This window comes from Sinocyclocheilus rhinocerous, unplaced genomic scaffold, assembly GCF_001515625.1.
Source record: "Sinocyclocheilus rhinocerous isolate Xijiao unplaced genomic scaffold, SAMN03320098_v1.1 scaffold2166, whole genome shotgun sequence".
Classification (NCBI taxonomy): Eukaryota; Metazoa; Chordata; class Actinopteri; order Cypriniformes; family Cyprinidae; genus Sinocyclocheilus; species Sinocyclocheilus rhinocerous.
In genome coordinates this window covers 76410-102327 of record NW_015656025.1, presented here as the reverse complement: position 1 = coordinate 102327, position 25918 = coordinate 76410, and the positions used below count along the sequence as shown (strand labels likewise).

The 25918-nt window shown below is 35.5% G+C and overlaps 1 protein-coding gene across 1 annotated transcript in view; it reads right to left on the bottom strand.

Annotated features, from left to right (window-relative positions):
* The window catches only part of LOC107719291 (glutamate receptor ionotropic, delta-1-like), a gene marked incomplete at its 3' end in the record, with an annotated part of 100873 nt that extends 77098 nt beyond the window's left edge, over positions 1-23775 (bottom strand). Inside the window, exons 1-2 of the mRNA XM_016526685.1 lie at positions 23751-23775; positions 23080-23285 (exon numbers count right to left, since the gene is read on the bottom strand). Coding sequence (XP_016382171.1) covers positions 23080-23285; positions 23751-23775 — 231 coding nt within the window. The remainder of the gene's footprint in view (positions 1-23079; positions 23286-23750) is intronic.
* Positions 23776-25918: the final 2143 nt, after the last annotated feature.

Genomic DNA, 25918 nt, shown 5'->3' with positions numbered 1-25918 from the left:
GTCTCAGAATATGACACAAAAATACTTTATGTATTGAATCCCATTTTATTAACCAGTGTCTTTGCTGCTGGCCTTCAATAATCCAGTTCAACCATATTAATAAACAAAAATGACTTTAGATAAACATAACATTTTGGTTTCCTTTGTTTTTTGTTTTGTTTGTTTGTTTGTTTTTTTGTTTGTTTTGTTTGTTTGTTTGTTTGTTTGTTTGTTCAAGGTTAGTTTGGCCAGTAACACAGCAAAAAATAAATGTAGGTGATTGTGATGGTGCAGAATCCCTGACAGCTATGTGTACTGCGTTAAGCTAACTGAAACTTGTTATAGCACTTGCATATCATTGCTCTTTTGTTGATTTTGATTGCTTCCATTGTCCTCATTTGTAAGTCGCTTTGGATAAAAGCGTCTGCTAAATGTCTAAATGTAAATGCAACTATTGTACATATTAGTGCAAAATGGTTATCATTTATTACAATACAATGTTACAGTCAACAATGAAAACAATAAGTCTTATTTATTGATTTATTGATTGATTGTGGCAAGAAAATTTTGCCAGGGCAAGTAAAAAATTTAAACCACTGGCCAAACCGGGCCATTAGAAAATGTCCTTAGCGTTAAGCCCTGTCAATACTATCAAAATCAGTATCGTAACACTTGTACACAGATCTGTAGAACATGTAGGTTACATAATGATATTTTAAAATTAAAAACTTAAAATATGTACTTGAAAATAAAAGAGGATGACTTTGAATAGCATAATTGTAGAGTTGTGTTAGGATGAGCTAAGCAAGTCTTGCATATGTATTTCGTGGTTTGAGAGTGAGTTCCTGCTTATGCCGAGTTCACACTGCACGATTTTCAAACTCGTCGGATCGCCGTTGTTTTCACACTGCGTGACTATCTGCGGTAGCATTCAGTTGCTGCTGTGTTCACATTGCACGATGGATCGGCGACATGGGGTTTCACACTGCATGACTTCACAATAGGAAGAATTGCCGACAGCTCTGTCTGGTCCGCAAACTACGTTTCACAACAAAACACACGCGAGAAGTGATAAGGAAATAACACGAGAGCCCGCGTGCGTCAGACCAGAGTTCTCAAGCGACTGGAATTATTTAAAAATATATATATATAGCCCGCAAATTGTCTGTGAGCTGATTTCCAGCTACAAGGAGAAAAAGAAAAACAGATTATGCAGGAGGGAGATGCAGGGAACAGGGATTGGGTGTTCTGCAAAGAGAGTTGGAGGTAAATAATTTTGCAGTAACCGTTATGCTGATGTTGTGGCTGGTCAAGTAAATGTTTGTGCTTGTTTCTGTATGATATAATTGTTCATATATCTATTAAAATACTGATATTCTGGTCTATAACTCCTCCCCGAACTTCCCTCTGCCCTGTATCTTGGTCTCTCATTGGCTGTAGGTCATCGGCGATGTTTCATTCAGTCAGAAATCATTGCACATTTGCCTCCGATTTCGGGCATTTGTCGGCGATTTCGCAAAACCTGTCGGTGAGTGAAAAATCGGGCTAAAATCGTGCAGTGTGAACTCGGCATTAGAGAGGAAGAAATGGATGAAACAAAAAGATCAGACATGCATGCATATGAGTGTGAAGCATATATATATGTGAAAGTGACAATATATGTATATGAGTTACAATTTAGGTATGTAAGAATAAAGAATACATATGTGTGTGAAAGTCAGAATACATGAATGTGTTGAAAAGTGTATATATATATATATATATATGTAAGCAGAAACATATGTATGTGAAACAAGAATGTATATGTGTGAGAGTAAAAATATATGTATGCAAAAGAATAATGTAAGTGTGTGAGAATAGAACTATATGTATGTGAAAGGAGAATGTAAGTGTGTGAGAGTCGAAATATATGTATGCGAAAATGCATGTGTGTGAGAGAAGAAATATATGTATGTGAAAGGAGAATGTAAGTGTGTGAGAGTAGAAATATATGTATGTGAAAGGAGAATATAAGTGTGTGAAAGTGCCAGAATGAATTATGGCTTGTATGGCCCCTCATAGTTGTGCTCATAAGTTTACACACAGAATATGCAAAAATGTTAATCATTTTCACAAAATAAGAGGGATCATGAAAATTGCATGTTATTTTTTTATTGAGTACTGTCTTGAATAAGCTATTTCACATGATTTATGAACATCCTGTTGTCTTGGGCCTCTGTGGAATTCGGCTCTGTGGAATTTGTTTTGACCAAATCTTAGATTGTCTGATTCGGTCTGATATCCTACACACATAACAGATGTTTATATATACTCCACAAGACAAAATACAAGACAGAATTTATAAAAACGACCCCGTTCAAAAGTTTGAATATTAACATTGTGTCATTTCCTGGATGACCCACGACTGTTTTTATGTTTTGTTATAGTTGTTCATGAGTCCCTTGTTGGTCCTGAGCAGTTCAACTGCCTGTTGTTCAGAAAAATCCTCCAGCTCCTGCACATTCTTTGGTTTTGCAGCAGTGACTGTATTATTTTGAGATCCATCTTTTCACTCTGAGGACAATTGAGGGACTCATACATAACAATTACAAAAGTTTCAAACATTCACTGATGCTCAAGAAGGCAACACGATGCAGTACGAGCCAGCGGGTGTAAACTTTTGAACAGGATGATGTTATTTTTTTTTCATTTAGTACAGCACTTCAGAAGCTACATAAATACATACATGTTTCCCAGAAGACAAAAAAAAATTACCCTGATCATCCAATTTTAAAAGTTTACACCCCCTGGCTCTTAATGCATCATGTTGCCTTCTTGAGCATCAGTAAATGTTTTGACCTTTTGTAATTGTTATGTCAACTCAATTTAGTGCTCAAGCTATACGACTGACAGACAGCTGCTTTCAAAAATATAGGCATATATATTTGCTTCTGCGCTATGTATAGAGCACTCATGACTCACAGCTGTATAGGTGAACGGTCAAACACACTTTTTGTTCACATTCTGTGGATGTGAATATTCACAGGTTTATGCTTTTTCTGTAGCAAGAGGATTTATAACCTAATAAATTATAGAGATATAAACCCCAAAATTTGAGTGCTTATGAGAAGATTTTTTTGTGTTTTTGTGTGTGCATGAGACACTGAATGAGCGAGAGCATTTCCGAAAGACAGGGAGAAACAAAGTTGAGCCAGCAGACAGAGATAGATGATCTGTTGGCAGCCACAATTTTCTGGAAGAATATGGCGGAAAATAGAAGAGAGGGGATGTATAATGAGGTCAAGGAAAGGAATAGGAAGAGAAAGACCTTCAGGCCAGTGCAGACTGATAAGAATGGGCAGCTAACTAGATAAACTTCACACCACACAGACACATTCTCTATTATAGCCACTGGGACCTCTGACCTCAATGCCCGTTCTGACTTAATATTGTGCTCCAAGACCACTTCAACATTGAACCACTGGGATATAAAAAGAAGCATCATGTCAATGATACTGAGCATATAGGAGATTACAAAGTATTTACATAAAATACAAAAAATAAAAAATTGTGAGAGTATGAGCAACAGACAAAGCCCATCCAATTATACTCTTGCTATTCATCTTGTTTTCCACCATATTCAATTCTCATCACCACAGACTCACAAAGACCCATCGCTTTTACATTAAAAAAAACCCATGCTCTGTTTTTCTCTCCTCTAAACACTGCAAAACATCTTCTCTCCAGCCATTGTTGCCCACTTGACCCCATTCCCTCCTGAATTCTACAAGCCACTTCTTCTCCATATTTATTTTCTACACTCCTCATCAGCACATCTATCAAGTGTGGCAGTTTCCTTTATCACATTAAAGCTGGCTTTGGTTGCTCTTCTATTAAAAAAGTGAAACTACACAATAAACAAACAGAAAATTAGAGATAGGTCTCTCTCCTCCTGTTCATAATGAAAACACTTGTACATTTTTCCAACCAAGTCTGCAACAACAAAGTCTGCCTTTGCATCACTGAAGCCTGTGGCTTGCGAGAACTGCCTCCAGATCATCCATCCTCATTCTGCTGGACATGTCTGATTTCTTTGACACAGTAAATCACCAGATCCTCCTATCCACCCCCTCGACACTGCAAACTAAACTCCCCTGTTTTGAGTCTTAACCTACAGGCAGACCCTTCTAGGTATCTTGGAGACACATCAGCTAACTGGTGTACTGGGGTACCTCAGGGTTCGCTGCTTGGTTCTTTCCTCTTCTTGAGTGCACGTTATACCTCTCTTTCTCTCGCAGCACTGTCTGCCAAATGTTGCATACATCAATTTCAAGTACCTGCAGCCAGCTGCAAAAAAACCCTTATCCTAAAGGTATAACTTGGATATTTCATTCAAAAATGAAACTTCTCTCATCATTTATTTATTCTCATGTTGTTCCAAACCTGTATGACTTTCTTCTATGTTTAAAAAGGATGAAAGAATATTCGTTTGTGGGTGAACTATCCCTTGAAGTATTACCACTAAGGTTTTTATTTTAGTGATAACACACCCTTTAAGGGTGGGCACACAGAACACAGTGCAATTTTAGGAGATTTTTGTGAGAAATTGCATGTAAATCTTTGATGCTCGTATGATTGGGACTCACATCATATGAGATCAATTTTAAGCCAGGTTTGAGTACCAAGCAACTTACAAGCTCTCGGTTATATTTAAATATGCTGAAAAAAAATTGGGAACTGGCTTAAATGCATCCAGTGTACAGGGTTTTTCCTATTCCTAAATCATACACAACCATATTACATGAGCTACTCTAGGCCACTAAACAGCCCTAAAGCACACATATAAAGAAATACACTAACATAAACACACACTGTAGTTGTTTTTTGTCAAAAGTATTGGCCATACTGTTTTCTGGTTTTTAACCAAATACTTTGAGCAACCATTTATTTATTTATTTATTTATTTTCTGAAGTTATGGCATGACAATAAAAGCTCCAATCTTCTCATCTGGCTCACATAAGCGTGCAAGACAAATAGAGTCATGTTGTATATTAACTACTTTGGCACAGTTATCAGGTAAACTGATTTGTAACATACTGTATTCAAGGACTCACAACCCCCTAAGCATATGCACCTGGACTGTGTAATGGACTGTGCAACTAGGTACTGATGCTACACTGATGAACACCAGTCACTGGATCTGTACCCATTCTACCTTCACTCACTTTTAAAGGTCTACTTTCCCTGCAGGACCTGATGGATGGTCATTGAGCTTCTCATGGAACCACCACAAAGAGAGACATATTGACTTATTTTTATATTTTTGGGGCTTTTTCCCGGGCCAGACCTCACCACTTTGGTGCCCTAGGCAAGATTTTAGCTGGTGCCCCTTGCATCACAGCCAATTCCACCACTGATCATTCACACAGAAAAGTAGTGGCATAAAATAAACTGTACAATATAAATGAGAGGCATTGCATGAAAAATTTACATTAAGTCAGCATTAAGTCTTAATTTCAAACATTCTTAAATTTATGGATGCACCTATCTTGATTTTTTCAAGGCCGATTTGGATTACCAATTAATTAAATATTTTTTTTTACAAGCAAATGGGGTGATTTCTATTTTTTTTAAATATACATTTTATTTCTTAAGTAAGAGACAAGAAAGAATGAAAATATGTGTACATGAATAAGACGTTTATTTGCTCTATTATAGGCCAAACCGTACTAGGCCAAATCTGTAGCAATTTAAATTTAGAGGCAACCACTGCATCCTAATCATGATCCAAACAAAGCTGCTGCATACATGTAGTTTTTTATTTAAATTAAATTAATTAAAATTTCAAAATTTGAAGCAAAAACAGAAAGGTCTGACTGTATTTTTTTATTTTTTATTATTATGTTACATAAAACATCTGCATGAAGCAAAAACAGCAGGTGGTGCTTATGGAAAAGCAGCAAAATAGCTTTTCCTTGGTTACAGCATTGTGCTTATAAACACCATTTTCATATGCATTATTTGGAGGTAAAATGAAAGAAAAAAATTAATAAAAAGCCATCTAAACGTTTCTGATTACAGCCAGTTCCCCTCAGAGATACATTAATATAAACCCCTCCACCAATTTTATATAGAGGATTATTTTCCAATATTTCACGCATCACGAACAGTGCTTGCTCTGCCTGTACAGTATTTTCTCCTCTTTGCATCTGTCTTCAGTGTCTCTGGCCTCTGTTAATGGTAATAGCAGCATTCATGATGCTACTATTGGATTAAGCCATATTTATTTTGATTTAACGTACAGCCATAATTAAAGGGGACATGAACTGGCTTTTTTATTATTTTATAGTGTTATTTGAGGTCTACTTATGATGTTCACGTGGTTTTTACATTCAAAAACATCAAAATCAATAAGTAATAGGTTATTTTCTACCCTGGTTTTGAGGCCGTCTCGAGAAACGCTCGGTTTTTATGGGTGTGCCGCATTGAAGATTTGGAAGTAAATGCCCACTGCTATGATTGGATAGCAGTTTTGCATAGTAAACTAACTTTCTGTGTGTCTGTTTGACAAGCTACGTCCTTCATAGTTGAAGCCTTCTGTGACTTTGGTTAGACACGTACACATAATTAGGACATATCAAGCGATTGCAAACAAAGCAATAGTGACACAGTACAAATATTTTTTACTCTCGTAAGTGTGCTGCACCATTCCTGTCAGCAAATGGCTGCAATATAACAAAGAGTGAAAAATTTAAGGGGGTCTGAATACTTTCCGTACCCACTGTAGATGGCACAACATTGCTTTTTAATAATAGTCTCTCTGCAAATCCAGCGTCGACCTGTGTCTAGTTTACAAAAGACTCAGCGGTGAAATGAAGCGAACAAACGCTCAATGTTTTACTCACGTGAGCTGAAACTTCATTAAAAATAAAGTTCAACCACACATTCCTAATATTTGAATCCGAACGAAGGTTATGCAGCGACTGTGTTCTTCCACAACCAGGCACTGCACAAAATTTTGCGATCTTTAACGGCATGTTTATTGCTTGGTTGCTCGATCCGGTTTAGTGCCACTTATGATATTTCTTCTCTTCTATTTCAAGAGGTCTTAAATTTGGGGACGGAAAGACAAGAATTGCAATATAGCTTAATGTGATGAACTTCAAAAGGCTATGATTTCATTGAATAAATATGAGCGCTGCACATTTCAAAGTCAGGTACTGCGCTGTACAGCCATTACCGTGTAAACCACTTTATTTTTTGCCATTCCAAAAGCGCCACCTCCTGGCAGAGGATGAATTTACATTTTCAATAAGCCCTTCTGCTGTTTTTGTGCAGACCATTGAGAAAATCGTGCAGGTGCAGGTCTTAAAAAGTTCTTAAATTTGATTTTAAAAATCCTGCAGATATTCAGATTTTATTATAAATATATTTATATATGAAACTATGACATAGTTAAGCTGGTTTGGTTCTGTTTTTTTTGTTTTTTTGGCTAGTAGAAGTTATGAATGGCCAGTAACTTAAAAATTTAGTAGCCATATTGGCTGGTGAGTGAAAAAGTTAATTTGAAACCCTGACTGTGACCATTAAATGTGTGTGGTTGTCACGCCCCTGGACTGTCTGTGTGTGTTTTTGCCGCCGTGTGCTCCCCGTGACCCAGTTTCTCCCTTGTTTGATTGTGTTCATTTGATTCAGGTGTATCTCGTCTATTACCCTTGTTTAGTTTAGTATTTAAAGTGTTGTCTGTTCTATGGTTCCTTTGTCCAGTGTTATACGTCTATTGGTGCTACGTGTGTCTCCTGCCTGCCTTGTGTTACCCTTTGGTTTGTTCATAAAAGACTGTTATTTCTGCTACTCCTACATCTCCACGTTCCTCGCTCCTCACAGTAGACATCCTGACAGTGGTATGAATGTTATCTGATTGTACTACATTTATCATGTTTTCATTGTCATATGATCTACCAGTGTCAGTTGCTTCAATTCACTGCCATTTACAAATTACCAAGTACTTTTCAATTTGGAAAGTAGCACACTAGTCCTATTGACAACTATAGAAACTTTACAGCCTTATTTTCATATGCAAGTGTGGCCAGTACACTCTTCAAAATTTCTGTTTTTGGGCCCTATCATACACCTGGCGCAATGTGGTGCCAGGCGCGACGCTAGTGTTTTTTGCTAGTTTCAGCCCGACGCAGTTGTCATTTTCACGTCCTGCGCCACGTTGTTTAAAAAGCAAATGCATTTGCACCCATTTGTGCGCCCATGGGCGTGCTGGTCTGAAAACGAGGTGTGTTCAGGTGCATTGCTGGCGCGCTGCTGTTTTGAGGCAACCTGGTCTAAAGTCTGGCGCAATATATATTTTTTTGTTATTTAAAGAGCGCGTTAGTAATACGCGTCTATAGGCGGGTGCACAATGCACGTACACTTTGCTTATTACACACACAGGGATGCGCAGCAGCACACAAACATTTAAAAAAAAAGAAAAACCAAAGAATTAAAATGTAAAAGATTATTTTTGTGTACATAAATATAAAAATGCCTACATGTCATAATGGATATTCTTTGCATGTATCAGAATTGTGCGCACGAGCAGATCCGTTCCGTCACTAGAGAAGCGATCAGCGTTCTCTTTGAACTCTTTGAAATAACAAAATGTTTAGAGAACTCAACAGGTTTTCTTTAATAATTGTTTTTTTGCTTTTAAGCAGGTAACTACTTTTACCTTATAGATACTGTACACAGTCTCACTTTACTGTGATTATACTGTCTTACAGGAACACACTTCACTAACCCTTTCTGGATAATGCCATTATGATTGATGCAATCAATGTCTGAACGGAAGCCATTATTATCTTAAAAGGCTCTAATGGGTTAAGAGCCTATCCTTAAAAACAGAACATGAAAATACTTTTCTCTGTATTTAAAGTTCAGCTGGAAAAACAATATTGGACACAGTTAATTATCCCTGACCCTGCTCGTTTGCTCCTGGGGAGGAAGCGGCTGTCAGTGATGGATGTTAGGGAACGGTGGGGCAGACGGTGGCCGAGAGAGCTGGTGCTCAAAATGTTAGTGCTCCACTATAAATAATGGTGAGCAATGGTGTTAGAACAACTCAGCGTTTTCATGCTGTTCATCTGTACAACAAAAAGTCAATAAACTACCATATCACCATTTAAGACTTGAAGGATAGAAACAAATCCAAAGATGCAGAGAGGCAGTAAGTACTCCAAAGCTGCATACTTTGCAGTCTAACCTGTGATCAGGTGGTGCTCAAAATTGATAGTCCCAATTAAACCATAAACCCCCATGAAATCTATCCATATAATTGATTAAAACGCAATAATAATTTGCTCCAAAAAGCATTGGGTGTTTAGCTGAGGTTAATTATGCAGTCAGCTGGGATTTTATAGCTCGATCCCACGCTCCACAGACAAGAAGACAGAGTTATTTATTTTAATCCCCTCATACTTCCACACTGAACTGATGCTCAGCTATTTAGGATTTCAAAAAGCGCGTGAGTTTGCCTTTGTCAGCACTCGAATTTTGGCTTTTCACCTGACAGCATCTTCTTTAGACATATGCCAGCTGCTAGTAATGTGCCTTATTGCTTTTTATTGGACACTTTTTGTTTACACAGTTTGTTGTTTTGAGTTGGAGGGAAAAAAGTTTTTCTTTTGTCATGAATATGATGATGGCAGAGAAAAGAACTAAATGCTTACAGTCATAAGTCATAAAAGTCATAAAAAAAAGTTTTTTTCTTTTTTTTTTTGGACACCTTTATGCCCATTTTGCCACAGTGTCCAACTTTTCAGGTGGCAAGATTAGACATGTCTGGCAGGTGATTGATAGCAGATAATACAACAATGTCTTTTATCAGCAGCATATCCAATTGCAATATAAATGGCATATTCTCTCCACAAGACAAATGATCCCACTTGCCAGTCCAACATCCATCTCACATTTACGCCAAGGTGACTGGCATACAGATGCCCTAGGAGAATCACACAGACAAAACTAGCATGAGATGTCAATTTACTAATTGTATCAACTTTCACAACTCAATTGCATCAAAAAAAAAAACTTTCACTTAACATTGTAAATGTTCTCCTGTTTTGTATTCACCTCTGTGTACTGTATATATGCTAATTTAACAGCACTGGGACATTAAAACTCTCTGAGGTAGTGTTTGCTGGAACTAGCCTCATTAGCATTCGACCCAGGAATTAAAAGACTTTTAAGACAGGACACTTTCCACAGTTTTATCCCTCTCATGCTGATGTTAATCATTGTTAATCACCAGGATTTGTTTCTCATCAAATAAGTCCTTGCTGGTGCAGTAGGACAGAATCTCTGATTAGACGTGAAGAGCACAATGTGGTGAACAATGCAGATCTCTTGAGGACGGTTAATGTGGATTTTAATGTCTAAATGGTGTCTGGGACATTGTACTATATGAGGTCAAGGGCATTAGAGAGGTGATTCATTTTGTAAATGAATAAAATGAAGGAGGAGTTATAGTTATTGAACAATAATATGGCACAGGGTTTAACCTGTCACATCCATCAGAACACCTTTTTTTCTTCTTCTTCTTTACTTCCCATCTAAGTTAAATTATGCAGTCTTGAGAGCTGCTAATACAGGACGTGTCTGTGCTGAACTATGTACATACATAAACATAATTTATGGTGGGGATGGAGGAGACACGGGACTAGTTTTTTTCATAGACGATTTTGTCCCATCACTTTATGTATGCAGAGCTCTACTGTGTGACCATTTCATGCACATAATATTTGGGCACACTGTGCGAGTGAAACAATCAAAGCTCATGAATAGTTGTACAATCAAATCAGTATTAAAACTACAACTCCCATAATCCCATAATCTACACTGCGTAACAGGTACACTGTATGTATAGCATCTCGACTGGCTGGTTTTCATGCCTTCAGTCAATAGAGCAAGTGCAAAAATCTTGTGTGCAACAGATTGTACTTCTGTTGTTTCTTTGCAGCCTGTCAAAATAAATTTGGACTATCAGAAACAAGGTTGAAAATGAAAGGGCTTTGGGCAAAAATGCCACCAAATTAATAACAATTTTAAATGTTCTCAGAATTTGAGACATGGGGGCAAACATGCCTCTGTATAAGTTCTTGTTTTTTTTTTATATATTTACAGCATATGATATAGTTAAGCAATATTATACAAGCAGATATCACATGAAAAATCAGCATGATTATGTTGTATAAAATCAATATCACAAGAAGTTAAGTGCCTTACATCTTAGACACAATATTGTATTTATTATTTTTTGCCAATTAAATTACAAACAAAGTCACAGCTGAGCTGCTGCTCATCTCTGAGAAAATACAGCTGTTTTGTTGATGAATGAATCTGCTTTTTTGAATGAATCTGGTCAATCAATGATTCAATGACCCATTCATAAAGCCTGCATACTAGTATACTAATTTACCATACCTTACTATTTGCAAAAATAGTAAGAGTAGTATGCTAGTGTGTGGTTCTGAATCCACAAAGTCATTTAATTTGTTCCTGAATGATTCAGCCATTTTGAACAAAACAAATGAATGAATAATTCAGTGACACATTGTTAATAATGCTGAATTTGTCACAGAACATTTTTTCAACATTTTCAACCGTTTTTGGTAAACATCTATTGATCTTTTCATCAACAAATAAAAATTAGATAAAACAAATATTAGAAAGGTACCTTACAAAGGTAAAAAAAATAAAAAATAAATCCTGTAATTGATCATAAGGTGCTCCTATTCTCTCTCTCTTTTTTTTTTTTTCAATACATGCCAGCACAGAGCCCTGACATGTATTGAATATACAGGAAGCATCTCAAAATCAAATTATTGAGCATGAGCTGTATTTTTCTTTCTAAAGTAACATTTGCAATAGTCTCATGGTTCATGAATTTGCTAACTATTGAGTAGAATGGTATGCATAAGCATCGTTGTAAAACCATCTGATGTATTATTATGGCATAATAATTGCTTGCTATTATGGAATTGATACTAATTTTAGCGACTTCTATAACTTTATGAAAATCATGTATTCAGTCTAATTACAACTGCCTGTTTGTCTCCAAATATATATATATATATATACGTACATATATATATATATATATATATACACACACACACACACACACATAAAATAAAAAATAAAAAACTTCCTGTAAATGTAGTAAACCTTTGTAAACCAGCTTGCAGTGTAATTAGCTGTCTCTGAAAACAGTTACTTAGATATAGATCTTGTTGACCCATTCTTCACTTTTCATACAATTCCTGACATATTATGACAATGTAGTATAAATTATAACATTTGAAACACTAGTTTGGCTTCAAAAAAATAAATAAATATATTGTAAGACTTATAGATAAAAGCATTAATAAATGACTACTTGCATACAGTATTAATCTTGGCTCAGTCGTGGTTCAACTAGATTGTTCAAGCCATTATGAAACATTAACAATCTATTGTACACTTTTGGAATTGTGCTAAAGACTATTATATGACCAGTTACTGAGAGTGGAAAACTAATTAAATTATCACTGAAACTTACCGTTAGTGATTTGAACAAACCTCTATACCTAAGTAGTCAGCTGTGGAATATAATTCAGGTAATTCAGTGCTATGGACATGAAAAATGTCTCAAATCATGCTGTTTGGAGTGGGGAAGTGTGCTATCATTTTTCTAAGCAATTAGATATAAAATAATCATAGAACTGATGAAAAAACAAAACAAAAGGAAAGACATTAAAGGAAGGACCATAGCCATACCAAAGTCCCTTTAAAGAAAAGTATGTTCACTCAGCAACCATATTTGCAACAACTGTGTGCAGCTATGTCATGTATAAAGAGCAAGTCCTAATAAACACATTTCATTACACCAAATACACAAAATAATGTTCTTTTTTAGCAGCATCATATGACCCCTTTAAATGAGGAAATCCTGGAATCTCAAAACCTGCTTGCCACACTCAACCACACTTTAAATAACATATTTCAAATCACTAACAAAATCTGACAAGAATTGTCCCATAAATGTTGTTTCTTATTGTCAAATAGCATTTTAAAAGCTATATATAAAAGATAAAGATAAAATAATTGTCACTTATGTAAACATTGTCACAAAATAGTAAGTTATAGCTATTGGAGAAGTGGCTCTTTTAAACACAATGTAATGTTTGCAGACACTTAACTGCATGTTATATATTTCAATTAAATGAAAATGTATTATAGTTTAAATTTATATTAAATACAGTTAGTTGAACTTAAGAGTATTTTATTACCCATTTAGGTAGGACTTAAGTACACCTTTATATGTCATTTCGCAGTTTCTTTTATTGTCTTTGAAATATGGTTAAAGTGTACTGCTGAATGTACTGACATTTATGGTAAAACTAAAAAATACTTTACTGTAATTTCTATTGAAACTTGTAAATCATGTATTTAAATATATTTGCAATTGCACATTTATAATAATGGAGAATGGATTTGTGAAGGAGAATGGCCTTTTTAATTGAGAATGGACTTTTAAAGATCTAAATACATATAAGAAGTAAGCTTGATGTTAACTGAATATACAAGCAACATTCAAATTTAGTTCAGAAACTGTAAAAATCCAGTTTACATTGCCATTTCTGGCTTTGCTTAAATTACTGTGTCTGCAAAGCACTTTGCTTGATACCCATCAGCCCTTATCTTTCATTTTGAGAAATATCTTAACACGCATTCAAGCAATCAAGAGCAGAAGGCAAGTAATACAAAGGCACTTACAACACCTGAAATGTATCTCTCTCTCTCATGCCTCTGGAGTAACACATCCTTTCTACCGAGTATCATCCATCATGCTTGATAACTCATGCCACTCAATCCGTCTCCCGGTGCGACAGCAGCAGAGGGACGGCCCCTACGTCTATGAGCAGCAGGCACAGAGAACAGAACTAAAATAGGAGAAATCCTAGAAAAATAAGAATTGATGGAACACTCATAACAGTTCAGGCCCACACATACACTCCAACACACAGCAATGCAGGAGGAAATATGACAACTCTGAAGTCAGAGATGTTGAAGAGCCTCTAAAGGGAGAGAAAGAGTTTTTAGGCTTTAACAAAACTGCAGTCACCATGGGTGGCAGAGAAAAGAAACAATATTCTCCACAAAAACATGACTGAAAGCAATGCGGCCTACCTAGGGCTCAGATATTTTCATCCAAACTACATCCTTAAACACATAGTGGCCATTAAAGGAATCAAGAACAAGGAGGGAAATGCAGTTATTATTATACTTTATATACACCAGTTAGATCCAGTCCTCAAATCTGATTAGAGGAGAAGCATTTTAAAAGTCCTTATACTTCACCAGTATTAACAACAGGACCTTTACTATTTGTGTCACTCCACTTGTGCGTTCTAGACTGGCTATCCTTTTGTATGTTAGTGATGGTTAGTAATGGTCAATAGACCATTAATTCAACCAGTTCACTCAAAAATACAGATTAGTTGAGGAATGAAACAAGATTTGCTTTAAACAACAGACATGCAATGAGGTGCTGGGTAACGCTGAAGCTGATGTTTCAGTTTATAGTGATCAATGCACTGGACAGCACCAGTCATGTGAAATTCCCTTAACTATTGAAAGAATACGATTATATTGCTTTCCTCAAAAGGACATGGCACACTGAATTTTTTTGTTTTGATTACCTAAAGAATAAAGGTTCTGCGTGGTTCCTTACTTGATTACTTCCAGGTGGTCCTTGTTTAATCACTTGCTCAAGTAAATAAATAAATACCTTCAGAGACCTTCACCTTCAGAGGGGAGGCCTCCAAGGTGAGCAAAAAAAAAAAAGTGTAATGCTGTGGTACACTTGCAAGACAAGCCCTTTAGTTAATAGATCTCAATGAAGGAAAGGCATCAGTAAGCTGAATAAACTGCTTTCGTGAGGAAGCAGCTTATCACTTAATGAATCGACCAATCTATATTAATCAACATGTTTGCCATTAAACATTCATGTTGGATTGATCTGCAGCATTGTTAGAGTTTACACATCAAAATTTGAAGTCGCAGACAATTTTGCAACAGGTAGGATTCAGAATACAGCACTTTTAGTTTATTGTTTGGTTTTGTTAATATTTTGGAAACTTGAGTTTATTCACTTTATCTAGCTCTGTATGTTTCCATTTGTTACAGAACTCTCACGCTATGCAATGACAATACTACAAAATGAAAGACGATAAAAAATAAAAAAACGATGTGCTGTATGAAATTATAACTCAGTCAGTTCTTGACTCATGGGGCTTTTAAGGTTTACTTACTTTCAGTAAAATCCACATTTAATCATAAAATAATAATGAAGTCTAATTTACTGAGGACCTGAAAGGCTATCTCTGGGGGGAAAAAAGTCTTCGATTACAAGATTTAAAATGAGCAAATATGCCCTATCGCAACTTCATCACACAGCCTTGAAAGCCTCGCAGTCTCATGAATGTTGTACAGGAATATATTAACACACTGGCCTGCTACTTCTGCCTTGACTTAAAAAAAAGAAAAAAAAGAAACAGAACAGTTTGTCAAAGAAAGTCACAGAGAAAGACCTATTTAACCACTGCTACATCCTTACAGTGTATAGGCTAGTCAAAAGGGGATTGAAACTTCAAAATGCAGTACCTTTCTAAAAATTCAGATATCAGATTCTGTGGTCAAGCAATAGGAGCTATAAATATTTCAATACAATGTTATCAGTTGCCTAAAACCATGAGAACTAAGAGTTCTAAAATAGAAAAGCAAAAAGTTTAATGTGCTAAAAAAAGAAAGCCTTTGAAGATATCTACAGATCAAATATATTTTCAAAATGCTGACATGATGTCCAAAACTAAAGAGTCTGAGATGAAAAAGAGACATCAGGTAAGCTTTCTGGAACTCTGGCATATTGACACATCTCAGCATCCAATGGTTTATTTAATCTATAACAATCTCTTTTGTCAACTGCAGAGGGCAAAATTCTGTTGAAAGTTGACAGCAAGACTGATTCAGGTCAATACAGAGCTTTAAATAGTCCTGTAAAATAACTATTGTTTAAACATTGACTATAATTCTGCTGATAGGATGTGTTTCTGGATAAGCATATTTTGTCAGTCATGGAACAACTTTCCTGTCCAAGAACCACTTTCCTATCATTTGCCATTAATCTAAACTTTTGCTAAAATAAATAGGGAAATATTGTTTTTCTATCTTTACCCAAATCCTAAAGCAAAGTCAAAATGTGTGGCAAAATTCAAAGTCAGATGTGGATGATTTCTACTTGATATCTCTGATCTCCAACCATAACAATTTTAAATTGTTCGATGCTCAGAATATGACACAAGAAAAAGGAATGGCACAGGCACAACGGTGTTCGGTTGTTGACTGGATTTCCACATCAGTTGGACGTCAAAGTGTGACAAACATGCAAAAAAATAAGAAATCAGGAAGGGGGCCAACACTTTTTCACACCACTGTATAATAATAACCAACAGCAGCAGCAATTCGGCAGCTAGCAGATCTATTCCGCCAAGACCACATACATTAACATTGTTATATCCATTACCGCATGCTAAAATCTTCTGAGAGTTCAAGTGCTGCTCTGTGTTAGGAACTTGGAAATTGCAACTTTCCAAGATTAGAGGATCACAAAATAAGCTTTACCTTAAAGTCTGATATTGTTTGATAATTATCGTTTCAGGAAGTTGATTCAGAAATAAGTCCTGCTTGTAGAACTCAGGGTGTATACAGTATGTGTGATATGGGAAGCAAAGCAAGTGAAGACACTGGATGGATAGAAAGAGATTGTATGCAACTGAAAGAAAGAGAGATGTCAACACTGAAGGTCTTAGAGATAGTTTTGTCAGCAGTATGTCCAGGTATCCGGGAGGCATCTCATTCTGTTTAACAACTCTCAATTGGTCAGGACAGCCTCTGCAGATGATGCAGTACCACAAATTACACCTCTTGTGTGCATCACAAGTCATTTGAGTATTTTCTATCAACCACTTCCTTTAGGAATGACATGGAACAACAATACAGGCACAACACGAGGCCTAACAGGCAGAACACAATGTGATTTGCCCAAATAGGGCAAGTTCTAGTAACAACAATCCTGCATCAAGCAATCATAGTCCCAACTCTAAAAAAGCTGTGATTGGCTGGAAGGTTGGATAAAGTCATGTGTCTAATGTGTTGTTTGTGGGGATGGCAATACCAGAATGCATCATGAGACAAAATACATTTTGGAATGTATTGATAAAATATAGCTCAATCTCATTAATTATTCAGAGTCTCATATTTATTGTGCTAAATAAAGTTTCATATCACTATCTTAGTGAAATGCTAATGTCCAACTCAAGTAGGTTTCTTTTGTGTGGCACATGGAATTGCTGCCTATAGTCACCTATGAGATTCCATTAAAGATGCTATGAAAACAAGACAACAAGACAGCTCACTAGTGTATAGTACAGGGCTTGTGTTAGATGCTTCACATCATAAGCGTACTAGATCCTATTTAAAGATCAAAGTCTCTTGCATGATCCTAGTCACCCTGGCAGACCCTATCATAGCTGACAAAGAGCGGTAATATTTGTCAAGCAGAGCCACACTATAACCAGTTGTCACAATTGTGTTCCATTTCTGTCCAAATGCTCTTCCATGCCTTACCAGTGAAATTACAGGATCAACTGTAACCAAATTTGCTATTGATATTGAACAAATGCATGCAAGAAAGATTTGAACTTGTGACTTCTTACAGCTAAGACAAGGATTATTCTTTAAGGCACATCAGCTCATCCTCTACTAGGGGTTTCCACATTATAAAATGGTGGATTGTAAACTAACGTTTTTTTTTTGCATAAATCCTTATTCTGCATAATCTTAGATAAGAATTTTGCTGATTTTTCACTATTTAACATGTTGCTATAATGCCAAGTACTCAGAAACAATGGAAAGTAGGATCTAAACAGAACTGAGCTCACCTTGAAAGACCTGACAAAGAACACTAGAAAAAGGGCTAACTGACTAATATGACACATTTGCAGACAATCAGGGACTAACATGGGGGAAAAGGGAACAGGAACAAAACTGAACAACAAACTAAAATTCAAATGAATACATTACAGCCGTGTGCATTAATGGAAGCTTAATGTACATATATTAGTGGAAACTGTACATTTGGAGCTTATCCAAATATGCCTTAATAAAATAAACCTTCATTTCGGCAAACCAAAAATATTGCTGTACTCTCTTTTCATAGAGTACAGTAATCTCCAGAATGCACAGAAAGACAGCACTGAAATATTATTACATAGACTGAAAATATATTGTTACATACTGTACATTTCTCACACCAGTATTGTGTGCATTATTTTTATCAAAGCATTTGTGATTTTGTAACTTTGTGATGTGTTTGTACCCATCTATATTTATATATACGGTATGCTGCAGTTTCCAGCTGCAATGAACACATTAAACAGTAAAACACCTTTCTTTCTCCTTTTCACCTTTTCATATGATTACAGGGGCAGAGTGTTGATTTAATACATGACATTTTTGTGTGGTTTCTTTGCATAATACTGTGTTATGATCTTAAAACACCTTTAGCACAGTGGATGAATTGATGTCAGCATCACATAATCAGTTCTATACGAGTTTCCTGGCATAGGTTACTCACCTAAGTAGCGAATCGCACTTGCAATGCTGAGTGCTTGGGTATGAGTCAATAAAAGAGCTCAAAGACTTTTAGAAGCAAGTTAAAATGGCATGGTTGCTTCACCAAATGTGTTTTTATTTCACCTTTGCTTTTTGTTGTGTTGTGTTTTAGTGTTGTTGGTACGTTATTTTCAAACACAATAGAGCATTAACCTTTTAGAGCCACTAACGGGAAATTTCATTTTCGAACTGCCGAGATGCATACACAACCAACTTAATAAAACATTGCCAGATTCACATTCATTAGTTTCCAGTAAAAATGAACAAGCTTTTCTAGCCACTTACTGGGCATTTCACTTAAAAGTGCCGTGAAACTTTAAAGGATAAATGTAATATAATTTGATAGAATTGTTGTTTTTACAATGAGCCTGCCATCAGTGGCAATGAATGCATTTCTATCTGCCTATCCATGAAATTCAAGGCACATTGCCCTATATTGTTTTCAGACATCATAGTGTCTCAAATACACTTTCACAAGTAAAGAGTACTGGAATGCAGACTCAAATTAAGTTCAATCTTCCATTGGTCTTACAAGATCAAAATGTATCAAAAAAGTAGAGCAATTTTCACACCTAGTGATAATGTAAAATGTCAAACCCCAAAGAAACCTCACACAATACATCACACAGTAGGAGGAAACTGTAATTTGAAGAGTTTTAGATTCTGAATAATCTATGATCAGTATCCAGATGCTGAGCTGAACTGATAGTAAGCCCCTTTGCTTAGTCACTGAGCTCAGTTACTTTTGACTTATCTGTCATGAGATGGTGTGTTGTGCTGTTGTGGGATAAACTGAAGAAGTAAGTTATCAGCTAAGAAACCAAACAGGAACCGGATGACAGGAGAACATGACAACAGGCTCGGCCCTAGAGCACACTGTTCCTTGTCGCTGTCACCTCTGGCTTGCTTAGTTGGGGACACTTAATATCCAGCGATATCTTCGACTTAATTGCACATATACTATTTAAACTGAACTGAGCTGGATGACGACATCACTGAATTCAATGATGAACTGCCTTTAACTGAAAATGTAGTGTTTACTATTGTCATTTTGAATTATTAACACACTATTTTCATATTTAATACTGTAAAGTTGCTTTGAGCCAATCTGTATTGTTAAAGGTGCTTTACAAATAAAGTTAACTTGACTTGACTTGACACCGGTAAAAACATTCAGAAATACAATGAAAGTTGAATCGTATAATATTATGTACACTATTATGCATTATACTTGCCCTTTGAAGCTTTACTGGCTAAAATGATATATATTCTAACTGAATTTAATTTAAAATTGAATACAACCTAAAATACATACATATCCACCCATGTTGGGGTTAAAAGTTGTAAGTACTGATGCATTCTATTTACTCAAATTCATTCACAAATTAACTTATTTGTCAGCTTATTTTTGGGTTTTTGTTCTGTTCATCCATCCATCCAGCTATCTATCCACACTTACACATTCCATAAACTCATTCTTTACTTTATTCTTTCTTGTTTTAAAGAATTCCCATTAGATTTGTGGAATGGCAAATCCATCCAAACTGCAATGTCTAATCTGTATTTCATTCATCTTTACAGTTAAAGGATACAGCATCAAATGCTAAACTAGCTGATACTCATTTCCCATAAAAATCACAGTTCCAATGAGCAGGGGAGATTACAGACGACTATTGTCTTATGGTATATCCATATGCATGAGAACGCCATGCTCTTGCTCTTGACAGCGATGGGCATCCTGCCAGCATGAGTGACTGATTCCAGTTCAGATCCCACAGAGCTTGTTAAGGCCAATGTGTGATGTTATCCGATGTGTGTGACCTCAGATCAGTGGAGGAGTGTACTTCAGATGCTGAGATAATGACAGTAAAGGTGTGCTGGCCTGACAGGTCATTTGTACAGTCATTATGGAGGGATGCAAAAAAAAGTGACAGATTTTGTAGGGCATAATAAGCCAGTTTTTACTCAAGTTGTCCTCCAGGCAGGGACAACATTTAATATGGCAGGAATTTACAATAATGTCACACATACACCATTTGGAAATCAGGATTAATCTTTAGCTAAATCATTTATAGGATCAAATCTGTCACAAACATCTGCGTAAATTTGCTTTGACAAATTTGCTATGACTTCCTTTATGGAAACTGTACATGAGCGTGTGCGATGGCAAGATGACTTTCTCTATAAAGGCTTTGATTATGTGGTCACATTTAGTAGTGTGACTCTTCGGGTAGTCAGCAAATCGATTAGATTCATGATTCACAGGTTTCTGACCTGATTCAGGAACAATTTTTGTAAATTCAGAATGATTAAATGTCGCTATAACATTTGATTCAATTTTAATTAAAGGTGCAGTAGGACATCTTGTAAAATGCTAACTTTAGCCTGATAGCACTGAAAGTGTATGTCCCACCCTCCCTGCAAATCGCCGTCCAAAGCCACGCCTCCTGAACGCATAAACGCTCATAGACCAGACGACCAGAGACAACATTACTACAATACATCATGTCACTCACCGGTGAGAAAATTTTATAGTCGAGTTCGTAACAGTACTACAATACCAAGGAAGGAAGGAAGATCAGGTTGTTGTTGTTTGCCTGCCATTCTCGCTCTGTCTGCACAGTGTACGTGAACACGCTGATGACATATCCTGTCTGAGCGAACAGGGTGCGCAGAGGTATGCAAATACATATGTTGACAGGCAGGTAGGAAAGCCTATCATAATGTCTGAACATTTTGATTGGACGAACATTTCTTGGTCCTATGCCTTCCACAGAATATATAAATACATTTAGAGCCCTTAATTTAACACTAGAACCGCCAGAGGTCGCTGTATACCTAAAACCGCCAGCGGGTAAATTTTACCCACGCACATGACAGCTGTTTCTGAATGGCTAAAGAACATATTATTTCACTGTATTATGCTACTGTCTTCACAAAGAAGTGTCTAGAGTCATGAAATGATTATGTCTAGTCATCAACTATATTTTTGTCCTGTTGTTTTATGTTCAAAACTTTTTTATGCAGGCTACACTAGTCACTTTTCATAACGGTCAATATTAAGCTAAACAAGCCTGCACTGACAACGAGAATTAGAAGGAAGTAAATATATATTTGGGTATTACAATATGTACAATTGTACAATTGTATTACAATACAATGTCATTAATCAATATATTAAGATAACCTATGTTATTTAAATTACTAAAATAGCCTATAGACAATAATGAGCAATAATAATTCACCACATTGCATAGGATGATGCGATGACAAATTCAAGCGCACAGCTTCACCTAATTAATTATTAATTTGTTTAGTTATATCATTTATAATTTGAATTATACAAGAAGAACACCAATAAACTTCGGGTAATTAAAAAAAAAGGTTTTATTCATTAGCCTACATCAGATCGGATTTTTTTTTCTTCAGGAAACAGGGAGACTAGAATAAATAGCAAAACAGAAGCGAACAATAAACAATAGAAATGGCAAAACAAAAATTAAATAATTAATTCAAATTTTGAACAATTATGAGTAACATTAGGATAAAACGTCTAAATATGATATATTGATCGCCGTCAGATGCTGAGCCGACAGGACGCTTTACTTATCTCTCCACCATCAGACTCTCCATCGCTCATGGCATTTAGTGCTTATACCTCTTTAGCATTCATAAATCGCCTTCTTTTACTCATTTTGTCTTTAGTGCTAGTGTTAATGATTGCTATCGGGATGTGAAGAGACTTTCAACCAGCATAACAAAAAATGTTTCTGAAGACAATCACCTATTGCACCTTTAATGTATTTACGTACATTCATAGTAGGGGTGGGATATACAACATATATTTTGATAATGATATTATTACAATAAAGTTCTTTTTGCTGGAAATACAGCTGTTATGGTAAGGTTGTAACTTTAGATGCCAGTGAATTTCACAATTATCTGTACCAATTTTGATACCACAGCAAAAGCTAATACTAGCCTAATGTAAGTAAAAAAAGTTCCCAAGCAAATATTGATGTAAACAAGTAAACGGTCATTAATAAAATAATGTAAGTAATTATATATATATATATATATATATATATATATTCTATATTTATCTTGATACTTTTATCGATACTTTGCTAAATCATGATTCATTAGATGTTTAGCATTTTCAGTTGATTACTGACCGCAGCAAATTCATGATTCAAAAATCCATGTTTCAAAATGTATGCACTGACAAAACTTGTGAATCTTTACACCCCTACTGACATGACAAGTAGTTACCAGAGGTGGCTCAGCCTATCCACTGGCTCATCTCATTCCATTTACCACTATGTCCTAGAGTTTACGGTAATGACAGCACATACCTGATGGATGAAGACCTGTGCTCCATGTGGGCTCAGGAGCAGGATAGCTCTTCTGAGAGTGTCCCTGTAGCGGTTGAGCTCCTCTGTGCGCATGGAGGTGAACAAACTGGAAAACACACCACTGATGTTCCTATCCACTCGTTGCAGAGACACATCCAAACCCTGTCTTGATGTCTGGTCCAGAAACACTTGCAGTCCACGGATATCTGCAAGATTAATTCATGTGGAAGTTAAAATCAGTCTTGTTCAAGCCTGTCAAAGTGAGTAATGTTTGGCAATTTGGTGATTTTTAAACACACACACACACACACACACACACATATATATATATATATTAAGATATAATTCCCATGTCTCCAACTGTCACTAATATAAAAAAATGACCAAATAAATAAATAAATAAACAAATAAATAATGAAGTCATCTTCAGAAGATGATAAAAAAGCCAATCTTCATATTGATGTGAGACCTCAAAGATGATCTATAATAGGTAAGTAATTAAAGCACTATTCCATTCTGTTGTAAATTTGGTAGTTTCAAGAAGTATTGAATGCTCTGTGCCTGGCTATTGTGCCTCAGCCTGGGAATCAAATTGCCCATCACACCCTCTCAGCGGCAACTAATTGACAGAAAGAAAAGCTTTTATGGAGGTATATAAATGGCAACCTCACAAAGAATCTTCAGCAAGCCACACATATTTCCTAATTGAAACACGTCATTCACAAAGTTCTACACACCCCTGATCCATGTGTTCACTTATTTAATATTTTGGCAAATTTGATTATTTCAGCTACCAATAAGAGCATAGTACTCTCAACTCTGTTTAAAGCATTTAAATGTTTAAACCCATTCCACATCATTTTGCAGATGTTCTTAGTACAAAAAAAAAAAGGTTTTTGTTTCAAAGCCTGGTTTACATACTGCACAAAGCCCAGTACACTAATACCGAGTCACTAATACCAAACAGTAAACGCGAGCTACCTGCTGCTATTATATACATTGACTAAAATATTGCTACTTGATGTCTGTCTTTTCAACATAAAACATTAAATAAAAAATGTTAGCATTGTTTTGCTTGATCAACAGATCATTTCCCATGTTGAACACACCAGTTTCTGCTGAGTTTTTCAGGTTTTATTATCGAGTAACATATGACCTGAAGCAAATGCATTGATGTAATAATTAAGTGTGAACATCTACCTAAGTGGCAGAACCAGATTTTTTTTTTTGAAAGCATATAGTTAGAAAGTTTTGTTTAGTTATACATTAAAGTGACAAGGACTTCTAAATTTAAGTGATATTTCATTAAAGCTCCTCCATTGGAGCTTTCAAATTAAATCATGTTTACGTCCATTCTGGTATGGAAGGTATAAGACATGTTGTAGCAAGTTTGATGGTGTCAGTGATGTTGAATTTACTCACACAAATCTGTCAGATGAATATAGTGCATTTATGGACTACTTTTATGGTGCTTTTTGTCCTTCTTGAAGCTTTACAGTCATTGCATGAGCTAAGTATACCATTTAATATTTTTTTTTCTCCCCACAAATAAATAAATAATTAATGCTGTAAAAAAAAAAAAAACAATAAACAAAAAAAATAATATATATATATATATATATATATATAAAAAAGCAAAATGCCTTGACAAACAATTCTACAATTCTTAATTCTAAACATTAACACAAAGCTTGCATTTTTACATTTAAAGTGTTCAGCAATGCAAATAAAAACTGCCATCTGGACATCAACAAAGGTGTTTATGGTACAATTGTCTCTGCTCTCTCTGCAGTTTCATCTGCGGTAGGGTACAACGGGGCTAAAGGCCCACCTTAATAAAAAATGTGCCATTCACTGCGCCTAAAATGTATAATTGCAGAAAAATATATATTGAACATTAATGGAGCAACATATTTTGTGTGAAAATAAATCATTCAAGTTGTTTATTTTGTTTAAAAATCTTATAAATGTATGAGGTGGCAAGAGGGGCCTTTTATCCCACACACGGGGTAAAAGGCTCACCAGCATGGCGTAAAAGGCACACGGTATTGATACAAATACTTTAGTTAAAATAATGATTTTTTTTTTAATAATGTCTAAGTTAATACTTGTTCAAAACAACCACTTTAGCAAAGTCTGTACTATTTTCTGCTTATTTTGTAAAATAAAATAAAACATTTTTTCAATAAATATACTGTCATTAAAATATGTTAATATAAAAATATATTTTAAAATACAGAAACAAAATTGTTTTAATAAGTAAAGATTCTGAAAGTATTGAAGGAGATCCAATAATAATTGAATATATATTTACAGTAGTAACAGCAAATGATATTTTATATGATATGATTAATATCATGTTTTTAAATATGATGGTTTCATTCTAAACATGGTGATTATCATGGTGATTATATTAACATAATATATTATATTTACCATCTGAATCTAACCATGTCATGTCAACAAATGGAAAAGTCAGCCATCTGTTAATTATCATGTTAATTACTGTGCGCCTTTAGCCCCAACAGCAGGGGCACTTTTTACCCCAAATACCATAATTATACATATTGTTTCGTTATTTAAAAACTGTTGCTTTAATTATCTTAAACAAAAGTGAAAATCATAAAGAAGACCTTTGTCTCATAATATATGCATTAATTTTAGCGATTCTCATTTGCTACTTAAATCTACAACATTTAAAAAAAACATAAAATATTAGATCAAGTAAGCACATAATCAACTTTGCACTGCTGCGCGCGATCGCGTCAAGGACCAGACAATTATACACGTGCATCTTGAAATGCAAGATGGTTTGGAAAGTGCTATGCCACGTTTTTGT